This window comes from Sorex araneus, chromosome 2 (genome assembly GCF_027595985.1).
Source record: "Sorex araneus isolate mSorAra2 chromosome 2, mSorAra2.pri, whole genome shotgun sequence".
NCBI lineage: Eukaryota > Metazoa > Chordata > Mammalia > Eulipotyphla > Soricidae > Sorex > Sorex araneus.
In genome coordinates this window covers 136975135-136988998 of record NC_073303.1, presented here as the reverse complement: position 1 = coordinate 136988998, position 13864 = coordinate 136975135, and the positions used below count along the sequence as shown (strand labels likewise).

Genomic DNA, 13864 nt, shown 5'->3' with positions numbered 1-13864 from the left:
TATTCTCTTTGCATAAAATCCTCTTCCGACTCAGTTCCCAATTCACTGCATCCCTTATTCACCATTTTATTAAAACTTCAGGTCACAACCAGAGTTTCACTTTCCTTAGAAGGCCTTACACTCAACTCCCTTATGGGTTTAATTAATCTCTCTTTCATTTATATTTTTCAAATAATTAATTTATCTGTTCATACTTATTAACTATTCATTTTTGTGTTTCTTCTTACAAAGTCTTAAGTCATTAAGACATTTTTTCTTTCTATTATCCTAGCCCCACCACCCAGAAAATAACTGAAACATATTTAGTGATCAAAATATACTTGGGGAATTAATAAGTAGGCCTCCTGATACCTGAATGGCACTCTAAGAGATAAGTTTAAGACATCAGTCTTTTGATGCCTTTTGTTTTACTTTAATTTCATTTCACAGAAAATTTTCCACAGTATGCAAAGATAATTTATTTTTATATTTAAACTACAGCATAAGATCACAGAACAAGATTCTTTGGGAAATCTCAAATCATTCTATCAATCAGAAAATAAAAAGCTTAGATTATATACTAGAAAAAATCTGTTGCATATAATTTTGTTATCTATATGGCAAAGGGAATGAAAGAGAAACTTGAAGGATAGAGAATGGACCTGAGTATTTTAGTTGGTACCACTTAACTCCAAGAGATAAAAACACTAAGATGCTAGTACATGGTTAGTCAATAGTACTTTGAAAACTCAATTGGTCTATAAGATAACCCATCTGAAAATCAAACTATATGAATTACTTATAACTATTATTTAGTGGCTCCAAAACACGGCCATGCTAGTTGTTAAAATGAAATAGAAGTTAATCAACAGAGCTTCCACTTGGAAATGTCCCCCAAGCCTGTGGTGGAGAAAAGCTCTTTTGTTGTGTCTGATAAACATGGTGAGTCGCTGCAAATTCATTCCTTTGTTGTTGCTGATAGAATATGCTCTGTTGTTGTACATGATCCTGGGTGCAAGTCCACAAATACAGGGGTATAGCCTGCATGCGGTTAAAAATAACAAAAGTTTCAGGTTTGAGCATATAGTCAACCACACTATCATAGCTTTCAATGGATCCAGGACTGAGTGGTGGAGGAACAATCTGTGATGGACGACTCACGCAGGAGGAGCCAGTGAGTACTTCAGCTTCAAACACGTAGATGTACTTATCTGTGACAGATGTTTCCCTGGCCTTGTGCGCTAGAAGTTTGAGGTTATTAGTAAAGTATATACCAGCTCCAAGTTTTGGATCTAACAAAAGAAAACAAATTTAAAGATTATTATGATTTTGAAATTGATATTGCTTATTTGGGTATGAATATATATGCTCCCTATAGTGTAAAAAATACATGCACACGTGCAAGGGTGATGTGTGTGTTTGCGGGCTCTCAGGGTGGCTATCTCTCTCTCTCTCTTTCTCTCCCCCTCTCTCTCTCATGTTCAGTACTCTCGAGCCACTGTGTATGGGCTGGATCAGGATGGCTCCTCCTTTGTGCACTGCTTCTGTGAGTGCTGCTGTGCTCTCTTCTGTCTGTTTCTCTGACTCTGTCTCTATAGTCTCTCCTCTAGTCTCTTCCTATCTCTCTCTGTCTCTGTCATCTCCTCTGGTCTCTTCAGATCTCCCTACCGATTTCTTCTGCTTCTCTCTCTGGAGCCCTTCTGCTTCCCTCTCTGGAGCCTCCTCTGATCTTACAGTCTTAGTTAATTTAGCAATCACATAGGGTAGTGATACAAAGGTGGGTTGAACATTAACAAATCAACAAAGAGGTGTAAAACCACTCCTCCAGGAGATTAACTCAAGGATAAAATCTCATCTAAAGAGATTACCCCGGATTACTAGGAGATCTGCTTAAAGGTAGGATCCCATCCAGGGTGTGTCGCTTTCTTCTTTCCTCAGCTATCAACCCAATTAAATAGTTATAGTAAATTTAGTTCTAATATTTCTAGCAATGTCATTCTGTATGAGCACAGTAAGACATATATTAAACTTAAAGTTTTGTTCTTCCTGAGGACATCTCACTATACATTTCAGACCACAGTCCTCAGGCCAGGTTAGTCTTCCAGCCCCAGTAGGGTCCTAGTCTCATCGTTACTTTTGGATCATGACAGCATTTGTCCATGACCATACTCTCAACTTATAATTGAGTATTGTGGTGCTTTGGCCTGGCCCATTTCGATGCCAGGGTAGCTCATAGCTTGCCCTGGGTCCATTCAGTCCCTCATTGGGACCCTGCTTTTGGGGTGCTAGAAACTAAGGACAACTGACTCAAGAAAGCAGATGCCCAGGAGAAAATATTATTCAGAGTCAATCAACCCCCAAGTTACAAAAGCATAATATGAACTGTCTTCCTGTGTCCATACAGAAAGGACATTGCTTTAAGGTAAACTAACTTTCCTGTGGCAAGGCTGAAAGGACAAACCCATTGTTATCCTACACTATAGTTCTCAAGTAATCACCACCCACTGGTCCCAAATTCCTGTGCTGACATCCAGAGTTGTTCTGTGCTCAGAAGTGGCCCTGGGGGTGTTCATCTAAGTGTTAGAACCAGGGTCAGTAAGATATAAGGCAAGCATCTCAACCCCTTTATTATCCCTCAGGCTCTTATTCTTGTTTTGTTTTGTTTTTTGGGACACACCAACTGGCTCTATGCTCAAGGATCAATCCTGCAGGGTTCAGAATATCATATATGATGCTGGGGACTGAATCTGGGCAGCTGGGTGCAAGGCAAGTGCCCTTTTGCGCATTATTACTCAGGCCCCTACTGTTCTTATTTTTGAAGGGCTTCCCTTGGGGGCTGGGGGAACCACTCCCAATGACACTTGACCAGTGATCCAGAACCTGACAGGAGCATGGTATTTGTGTCTGGTGATGAAGTACTGCTCAGACCAGTGGGACTGGGAACCATAGGGGTACATGGTGTGGTCCTGGTGAAGGGCATGTGGTACCTGGGACAGAACTTGGGGCCTTGAGCCAGGCATGTACTCTAGTCCTTTGAGCTATTACCCCAGTCCTAAAGTTGTTCTCTTAAGTCAAATTGTCCTTGATATTATTAGTATAATTGTTTATATTTTATAAATGTTTATAACACTCATAAATTTGAAGTATACTATTCAAATTTTGAAAATGTTACAAAATTTTATGTTGATTATAATTAATCTGTGATTTGAGTAGTATTTTAGCACATGAACAATTTGAGGTTCAGGGAGATTATGATTCAAGTCAACATTATCGACTGAACAGATGGCAAAGGTGAAGTGTTTGTTTCCCTCAAAACTTTGCTTGACTTCAACAAACTACAAATAAAAGTTATTGGGAGTATTGGCCCATAAAAAACTTCCATCTAATAAGAGAAAACAGAGTGTCTTCCAAACTCCGGAATAGTCACTGTCACTGTCACCCTGTTGCTCATCAATTTGTTCGAGCGGGCACCAGTAACGTCTCTCATTGAGAGACTTATTGTTACTGTTTTTGGCATATCCAATACGCACGGGTAGTTTGCCAGGCTCTGCCGTGCAGGCTCCATACTCTCAGTAGCTTGCCGGGCTCTCCAAGAGGGGCGGAGGAATCGAACACGGGTTGGCCGCGTGAAAGGCAAAAGCCCAACCGCTGTGCTATCGCTCCAGCCCTCTGGAATAGTAGTACAAAAAAAAAAAAAAACCAACAAAATAAGGGGACTCCTGTGTATATAAAGAAATGTCAAATTAGAATGGCACCTAACTCTTTGCAGGTATCAGGATTAATTTAGATAACAGAATTAAAGAGTCTAGCAGATAGCAAGCTCTAAGCAAATTCCAAACTCCTTCTCTTTGGTTTCTGAATATGCTTTGTCCTGATGCATTAAGTCTTGTTTCTTGATGTAACCATTATGATTTAAGTACATCTATTGTTAATTTGTGCATTTAAATGCTGAGTTTTGCTATCCATATGCTCTAATGAAAACCTACTTGCTAAAAATATAATGTCAGTATTGATACTACATTGTTTCAAAAGAGACACTTGATTTGGAGAACAGAAGATGTTTTGGCTACTAGATGGATATGATCTAGTCTGGAGCAAGGATAGGTCATCAGTTCCCACAGTTCACTGTGGGCTGCAAAACACGGGACAGATATTTCCACACACAGACTTCAAATTTAAAACCTTGCCTATCAGGTAGTTACCACCCAACAGGAAGCCTGACTATTGAAGTGGGAGGACGTGCCCTATTCTAACTAGTGGAAACACATTTTAATAGAAATGCTTGTGATCTACTATATTTTTTTTCTGTGGTGTTAGAATACTCAGAGGTTAAAGCACACACAGGACCATAAGGTAATCATTTTCAATGAAGCCTTTCTACCTTCCCCCCACTTAAAGGGAAAACAATGAAAACTTCCTTGAGGTTCTGCTTTCCTCTTTTGCTTCCTTCCTTCTTCCCTTGTTACTGCTCACTAACTCATGTTTCTTTCTTACTGTATCACTGTATCACTGTCATCCCCTTGTTCGATTTATTTGAGCAGGCGCCAGTAACGTCTCCATTCATCCCAGACCTGAGATTTTAGCAGCCTCTCCTTACTCATTTTTCCCAACAATTAGAGGCTCTTTTCAGGGTCAGGGGATGAGACCTGTTATTGTTACTGTATTTGGCATATCAAATACACCATGGGGAGCTTGCCAGGCTCTTCCGTGCAGGCGGGATACTCCTGGTAGCTTCCTAGACTCTCTGAGAGGCATATATACATACACACATAAAATATATATATATATATATGTATATATATTTCCCTTTATGGTCATTTGTCACATGGCCACTCATGCGTGAGGTTAGGCCCGAGTGTGTGGAAGCAAAAGTTAAATTCTTCAAAATTTGAATCAGTGGTCAAGAAGAATTGTATAGTGGGTGCAAGAGAAAGTCTCTTTTTCAAACATGTTGAGCTATCGTTTAGCTATGATTCTTTCTTACAGTACCTGGAAATTAACCAAACACTGTTACAGACTTTAGAGTGGCACTTTAAATGCAATGTAGACAACATATGTAATTCACCACATTTTCACCACATCAAAGATGAAACTTTGTAGTTTTCTGCAATGTGGATAAAACTGAAGGATGTAATACTAAGTGAAGTGAGTAAGAGAGAAGGAGACAAATACCAGTAATCTTGTTCTAGGTGGAATGTAAAGAAATTTGAAAAGGATTATACAGTCTCCACCAGAAATAAACTCTGAGATAAGGTCACAAAACTGTGAACTGAGGAAGTTAAGAAGGGTAAATGAGGCATAGAATGGACCTTGTGATAAAGGTGTGGGGATCTTAACACTCTAATAGTGATATGGTGTAGCATGTATAAAAACAATATCAACACTATTGAAAATGTGACAGCTCAAAAACCGGGGAAGAGATAAAACTAATATTTACATTTAAGCCTGTTATACTCAAAATATGGTCCCTTCATTATCAATTAATATTCAGAATTATTAAGGAAATATATGACAGTTTTTATTTGGTAGTAAACTTTAAAATCCTAGGCTATATTTTATACTTAAAACAGAAAATTTTGGTTGTGGTGCCGGTGCCAGAGTTTTATACATGCAAAGTAAGTGCTTTCCCTATGAGCTGCATTCCCAGCCTACAGCATATTTTGATTCAATTATATTTTATTTTAAGTGCTCAACAGTTAGATATGGTGACTGACTACCATCTTGGACAGAACAATTCTAGAATGAGGACTTTTCTCAAAAGAAACGCTGAGATAAAATATGGTATAATTTCCAATAACCATCTGATAAGGAATTAATATCCAGGATATACAAGATACTTTTAGAACTGTATAAGAAAAAACCTCCAAAAAAATGGGGAGAAGAAATGAACAGAAGTTTCCTCAAAAAAGAAATACAAATGGCCAAAAGGCACATGAAAAAATGCTCCACATTACTAGTCATCAGGGAGATGCAAATTGAAACAACAATGAGATATCATCTCACACCACAGAGACTGGCACACATTCAAGAGAACAAAAGCAACCAATGCTGGTGTGGATGTGGGGAAAAAGGGACGCTCCTTCACCGTTGGTGGGAATGCCGACTGGTCCAGCCTTTCTGGAAAACAATATGGACAGTCCTTCAAAAACTAGAAAATGAGCTTCCATATGACCCCACAATACCACTTCTGGGAATATATCCCGAGGATTCAAAAGAGCACAGTAGAAATGACATCTGTACCTATATATTCATTGCAGCACTGTTCACAATAGCCAAAATATGGGAACAACCTGAGTGCCCCAAAACAGATGACTGATTAAAGAAACTTTGGTACATCTACACATTGGAATACTGTGCAGCTGTTCTGAGAGATGAAGTCATGAAATTTGCTTATAAATGGATAAATATGGAGAGTATCATGCTAAGTTAAATGAGTCAGAAAGAGAGGGACAGACATAGAGGGACTGCACTCATTTGTGGAGTGTGGGGTAGCATCACATGAGGCTGACACCCAAGGACAGTAGATACAAGGGCCAGGAGGATTGCCCCATAGCCATAAGACTGCTTCATGAGTGGAGGGGAGAAGGCAGATGGAATAGAGAAGGGATCACTAAGAAAATGATGGCTGGAGGAACCAGTTGGGATGGGAGATGCATGCCAAAAGTAGATAATGGGCCAAACATGATGACTTCTCAGTGTCTGTGTTGCAAGCTATAATGCCCAAAAGTAGAAAGAGAGTATGGGGAATATTGTCTGCCTTAGAGGCAGGGGGAGGGTAGGAAAGGGGGGGTATACCCAGGATATTGGTGGTGGGGAATGTGCACTGGTGGAGGGATGGGTGTTTGATCATTGTGAGATTGTAACTCAAACATGAAAACTTGTAACTATCTCATGGTGATTCAATAAAATTTAAAAAATTTTAAAAATATATAGTATAATTTTATGTGTCAAAATGATATTTTGAGACAAAATAATCAAAGATTTCTTCCCTGAAATTTTTTTCTTGGTCTGTGTTTGCTACCCCTTGAATTCTTGGTACTTATTACCTTGGGGGCAAAAAAGATCAATATTAGAATCACTGTCACTGTCATCCCGTTGCTCATCAATTTGTTCGAGCGGGCACCAGTAACGTCTCTCATTGAGAGACTTATTGTTACTGTTCTTGGCATATCCAATTCGCACAGGTACCTTGCCAGGCTCTGCCATGCGGGCTCGATACTCTTGATAGCTTGCCGGGTTCTCCAAGAGGAGCGGAGGAATCAAACTCGGGTTGGCCGCGTGAAAGGTGAACGTCCAACCGCTGTGCTATCACTCCAGCCCCTGTTACTAATCATCAATATTAGAATAGTAAATCTAATATAGATAAATGTATATATAATCAAAGCAAAATATTATTTTGAAGTCTAGATTTTTTTTGGTGGGGGGGTCATACCTGGAAATGCTCAGAGCTTACACCTGGCTCTGAACTCAGGATCACTCCTGGTAGTTCTCCTGGAGAACCACATGGGGTGCCAGGGACAGACCCAGATCAGCTTCTTGCCAAGCAAGTGCCCTGCTCACTGTACTATCTCTGTAACCCATAAAGTCCAGCTTTCAAGTCAGTAAAAGGGTTTTTGAACCAAAAAAATTATGATTGAAGGCTTCAGACTACAGTTTTTACTACCTATGAGAGGAGAGAAAACAAGGTAGTCAAAGAATAGTTTTGTCACTTCAAGGCATCTAAGATCTTCCTTCCATCTGGTAAAAAGAAATAGACATTCAAGGATCTCCTGGGCCAGAGAGCAGTAAAGGGGTAAGGCACTTGCCTTGTATCCTGCCAATCCCAGTTTGAATCTCCACCACCACATATCGTCTCCTAAGCACTAACAGTGTCATCCCAAAACAAAGAAAGAAAAAACAAATGAAGAAAGCACTAAACCGGAACTCTAGGAGACTTGAAAAGGGCCCATTTCACTGCCCCATCTCCTGAGATAGGAATGAAAAATAGAAAACTCAGAAAAACTTGGGAAACCTTCCAGAGCAGAAGTTATCATGGGCCAACTCCACTAAGTGCAGTCCCCTCATTCAGTCTGGCTCCTGAGTATAAAGACACAGTGACTTGGAAGACATAATGGGAATATATGAGGATTGCTTGCAAAACTTCATGCTTCAGCTTTGTAATTGTATCTCATGGTGAATCAAAAAAAAGGGGGGAAATAATAATAAAATAATAAAATGCGCAAAAGGAAAGAGAGAAGAAAAGCACCTGCCATAGAGAGCAGATATTTCTCCAAAGAGGTTAGCTACATGAAAAATGTTCTTATCACTGATGTCAGGAAAATTAAAATTAAGATCAGAATGAGATAACATTCACACCTGTAAGAATGGCTTGTATTCAAGGTTAATTCAGAAAGGCTGTGGAAAAATAAGGAACTCTGAGTCCCAGGATGTGGTTCACTATTAGAGTGCCTGCTTTTGAAGTACTTGCAACAAACTTGAAGTAGCTTAAGGAAATTATGTGAAACAAAGGAAAGGAAAAGATAAGCACTGGATAATTTTATGTATTGTAACATTGTAGCTCGTAACTGCTTGTAACATTGTAGCAGACAAATAAAATAAAAAGGCAAACCAATGGACACTAATAATAGAATTAAGATTAAATGAGGAGAAGGGAAAGGGAGGAGGGCTGTAAGGGAGAGGAACAAAAAATATATAGGGAATAAGGGCTTTCAGTAAATTCTAGTAAAAAAATAAAGATGTTATTCCCTGCCTGATCTAATTCATTCATTACCAGGTTACAGAAAATGGAAACAATAGAGAAAAATTCTTCAAATTTGTGAAGGTGGTTTATAAATTAAGGGAGGGGAAGAGGCCAATTTAATAGTGCTGATTAACTGAGACAAGTAAGCTAAAAATAAAAGGTTTGAATCTCCTTCATAAAAGGCACATAAACATAGAAAGGAGGGATAAAATGGCCTGTAGCTCTTAAACAATTAGATCTTACAACTAACATTCTAATTAACAAAAAACCTCTCATAAAAAGAGCTACATGAAATAAAATTTTTAACTATACAATCCACCCCAATGATATCACCGTTAGATCTCCTTGGCTCGGTAAAGCCACACATGCAGTTAGTGGTGAGTCATCTGCTGAGTTCTGCTCACCAATGCTCTCATCAGAGAGTGGTTCTGAGTATGAAGGACTGAAACCTACCGCAGGGCATCGAGTACATTCTTTGAAAGCCAGCTCGGCATATCGCATTGCAGAACTGGTATGGAACTTGCTGAAACAGCCTGCGGCTAACAGTGATCTCCTTTGTTTTCTTTTCCATCATGATCTTAGTTTTTTGGAAGGCAGCTTTAAGATCCGTATTATCTATCTTCTCCACCTAGAATACAAGGAAATGAAGACATGAGAGGTTGGAGAACAGTACATACACTGCAGGAGATACTTTATTTAAAAATAAAGGCACTACATGGACATTTGTCAGAGGGGAGAAAGACAAACACTGGATGACCTCATTCATGTTTGGGATATAAAGAAACAAAGCAAGAGAACAGATAAATCTCAATGACAAATCCTATAGAACTGATGTTACTGAAATGGTAGAGGTGAAAGGGTGGAAAGTCCATAGTTTAATGACAATAGGTCATTATAGTGTGATAAACGTTATCCCATTTCTTTTCTTTTGCCTCAAGCTAGGCAGACAACACTTTTGAGTCATGATCTATACTTTTGTACATCCTAACATTATTTCTCCTTCCTGATTCTAACATATTCCTCATACATGTCCTTCTCTATCACTTTTATTCCTAGGATTTAAAGTGAAAAAGAAGTTTGTGTAGGTTCCATCAACAGGTGACTTTTTCTTTTTGACCCAGAACCATGTGAATCAAGAGTGAGACACATCAACCCTTTCCAATACCTTTACTACTCGTAAACCACACTTTTCAAATTGTTTCTTTTGATCCTGAATTTCTGAAGTTTCAAGCCCAAGGAATTTCAGAAATGTATTTTCTTTTATTCCATCTTGGTTTTTTGGTTGCTGATTAGTCCAAGATCCTAAAAAGAGTAACACAAAAATTTGTCTCAATGTCTGTCAACAGAAGAGGTTTGCAAACAAATTTCATGAAACATGACAACAAATGTGACATATGTGTAGGACATGCAAAGAAAGTCATCATTCTACAAGAAATCATAGAATAAAATGGAGGGTTAAGAATTTATCCTTCGAAGCCATAGAGATGATACAGTGAGTAAGACACTTGCCTTGCACAAAGCTGACTGGATTTGATTCCCAGCAACACATACTGTACCCAATTACATGATAGCGATCCCTGAGGATAGAGCCAGGAGTAATTTCTGCAAACAGATAGTTGTGTTCCACAATCCAAAAATAAATTTGTTCCAAGATGATTTGGATTAAGAGGTTGATGGGAATGAGCAAAAGAGCACTTCCCCCATCAATACTGAAATGATATATAATTGTATTGTTCATAGTAATGAAGAAAAATGGTATGACATTTATGAAAAATTTCCAAGTTTTCAAAGACATTACATTTCTACCTCACTTGATCATTATACCAACACTAAAACAAATGACATAATTTTACAAGTAAGCAAATGAAGGCATATGCGGCTGCACGACCTCTTATAGCCTAGTTCTCCTTCTTGAGAACCTGGTAAGGTACTGAGAGCATCCTGCCTGCCCGGCAGAGCCTGGCAAGCTCTTCGTGGCATATTCGATACGCCAAAACAGTAACAATGAAGGGTTTCATTTCCCTTACCCTGAAAGAGCCTCCAATGAGGCACTGCTGAGAAGAATGAGTAAACAGAGGCTGCTAAAATCTCAGGGCTACTGTAACTGTTCTCACAGTGTCTCAATTAAAAAGCATAAAAAAATTGGCAAACATGTCAATAATATGATTAACAGTAGAAGTCATTTGTGCAGAAGACAAAACAAATTTATTATTGGAATTTGAAAACCATTTTAACATACAGTAAAAATGCATGATTGTTTTAGAAAAATAAATAAAATCTCAGGGCTAGGATGAATGGAGACATTACTGGCACCCACTTGAGCAAATCGATGATCAATGGGATGACAGTGACAGTATTACAGTGAGGCAAGTGAAAAGCAGAGCAGTGGTTTGCCCAGCATTATAGAGTTCAGAAGTAAGGATCTAAGATTATAAGCCTGACATTCCACTAGGTTTTTATGTGAGACAAGGCAGAATATTTTGGACAGGTTTCACTCATATATACCTAGCCAAGAAGAGCAATACTTAGAGATAAAGAATTGTGGTTTGATGTTACTCCTCCTTCTGTTCATTTTTTTCTTCTTTTAGGATTAATGTGGGTTGGTTTGGTTTGGTTTGGTGTTCCTCTCTTAAGGAGTATCACATGAAATAGCACTCTAGCTCTGTAGCACAATTTTCCCATTGTTCATTGATTTGCTCGAGCGGGCACCAGTAATGTCTCCATTGTGTGACTTGTTGTTACTGTTTTTGGCATATCGAATACGCCACGAGGAGCTTGCCAGGCTCTTCCGTGTGGGCAGGATACTCTCGGTAACTTGCCAGGCTAAAATAACATTACATTTTAAAAGATTAGTAGAGACCACAAATCTTAGGTCCCATTATTTAATATTAGTTTGTACTTGAATTTTTACAGTGAATTTTCTGTGGAATGTGGATATACTTATTGAAAACTCCCATTTACTTTGACCATTTCTACCAGGAGTCCTTTGAAATTTTGTGTCTGAATTTTTGTACTAAATTCCTTCTCCACTTTAGAATTAGTGCTATTTTTAAAATGTAAGCCCAGTCTACCTTTGTTTAAAAATTCTCCAATGGGTCCCATTTGTTTTAAGAAAAACTCTGAAAATTTTCATATGATTTATAAAGTTTTGCATCATGGAGGCCTTGCTAAGGCCTGTTTTCACAAACATTTCTTCCTTTGCCTCAGAGATGGCTTTTCCTTCAGTTCTCCATTTCCTCTCTCCCAAAATGGTTTCCATTGATCTCATGTCTACATTTGGTGCTTCTTTCCATTGCCCCCAGACCATCCTCCTTCTTCATAATCAACTACTCAATTTCCCTAGTTACATTCGGAGTGGAATAATATCCAATCTCATCACTATATCCACAGTGATAGTATAATATTTGGCATATATAAAGGATACAACATACAGTAATCGAATAAATTAATAAAACAAGCCTTGTCTCCCAAAGTAGAAGTCTCACACCCCACCCCCATTCCCCCAGGATCCTTTTGGGGTGTTGTTTGCTTTGACACCACAGCTGATGACGATTAGGACTTTTTCTGGCTCTGTGCTCACTCCTGGTGGGACCTTATACGGAGGGATCAAACCCAGGTGAGCTGCATGAAAGGCAAGTATCCTATCTACTGTACTACTTTCCCTTCATTATCTTAAAAAAAAAACACTTAAAGAAACTTTTTTAAAACAACAAAACCAATATAATTATTTATATGTGCGTTTTCTAGTAGCTTGACAGTCATGCCCTGGGGCTGCCCCTGACGCCACCTGATCCCATCTGAGGCTGGGATCCAGACACAATAAAAGAAAGCTCCCAGAAGTGACCTCTTATAATCTAGCCCACTGATATAACTAAAGCAGCACACATGTGTTGGGTTTTAACATACTTGCTTGTATTCTCTTATATGCATTCTCTGTCCCTCAGAGAGCCCCACAAGCTACCGAGAGTATCCCACCAGCATGGCAGAGCCTGGCAAGCTACCCGTGGCATATTCGATATGCCAAAACAGTAAAAATAATGGGTCTCATTCCCCTGACCCTGAAAGAGCCTCCAGTATGGCCCCATTGGGAAGGACGAGTAAGGAGAGGCTGCTAAAATCTCAGGGCTGGGATGAATGAAGATGTTACTGGAGACCGCTCAGGCAAATCGATGAACAATAGGAAGACAGTAATACAGTGATATGTGCAGTGCTGCTACACCACTCCTACCCCAAGTATTTTTATCTCAAGATCACCTAAGTTGACATTTTAAATGGTAAAACTTCGTTATTCATTCTAGGTTTGTGCTAAAAGGAGTCGTCAGTCCCAAATTCCCAAATATTCTGATGGATTTTTCTCTAGTGAATAGGTGAAACTTAAGTATATATCCAATACCAATAATTTACTTCAGAAAGGGGACTCAGAATGTGTAATATTAGGGTTCCTAATGTGATGGTAATATACAAATAAAATAAAGTTTAAATAAAGAAGTAAATTAATGGGTGGAAAATGTCTCCATTTAAAAGCATTATAGGCAAAGCCTGGGTTTAGAATACTCCGTATTTTCCATGTAATTGCCTCTTAGAAAATTCACAACATCAAAAGTAAATCCATCATTGATATAGGTGTATGTGTTCTCATTTACTAATGATTAACCCTGCTGGTAGAGTAGAAACTTAGTGTAAATGCTTATGGCCTAATACAAAACAAATGTAAGACTTCTTAAAATTTTTTCAAGACTTTCCAAGAGGAGTAAGACTTCCCCTCTTCCAATCTTTTCCCAAACCATATATTCATATGCATGCTCACATCCAAAGGGAGGAAGAGTTTGGGGCCAATGAGATGAACCTAAAAGCTAGAGCACCTCCCTTGCATGTGGGAGGTCCAGGGTTTTATTTGTGTTTATTTAAATTTTTCGGGGGTCATAACTGGCAGTGCTCAGGGGTTACTACTGGCTCTGTGCTCAGAGTTCACTCTTAATATTGTCTGGGGCACCATATGAGGTGCCAGGGAAAGGAAAAGAAAGAAGAAGGGAGAAGAAGGGGGGAGGAGGAGAAGAAAGAAAAATAGAAGAGGAAGGGGGAGGAGGAGGAGAAGAAGAGAAGAGGAAAGAAAAAAAGGAGGAAGAGAAGGAAGAGGAAGGAGGA

At 38.9% G+C, this 13864-nt stretch overlaps 1 protein-coding gene across 1 annotated transcript in view; it reads right to left on the bottom strand.

The window, feature by feature from the left end:
- Positions 1 to 513: 513 nt before the first annotated feature.
- Positions 514 to 13864, bottom strand: part of PARP9 (poly(ADP-ribose) polymerase family member 9) — a 49921-nt gene continuing 36570 nt past the window's right edge. Inside the window, exons 9-11 of the mRNA XM_055124501.1 lie at positions 9885 to 10021; positions 9173 to 9347; positions 514 to 1271 (exon numbers count right to left, since the gene is read on the bottom strand). Of these exons, the coding sequence (XP_054980476.1) occupies positions 841 to 1271; positions 9173 to 9347; positions 9885 to 10021 (743 nt within the window). The 3' untranslated portion in view covers positions 514 to 840. The remainder of the gene's footprint in view (positions 1272 to 9172; positions 9348 to 9884; positions 10022 to 13864) is intronic.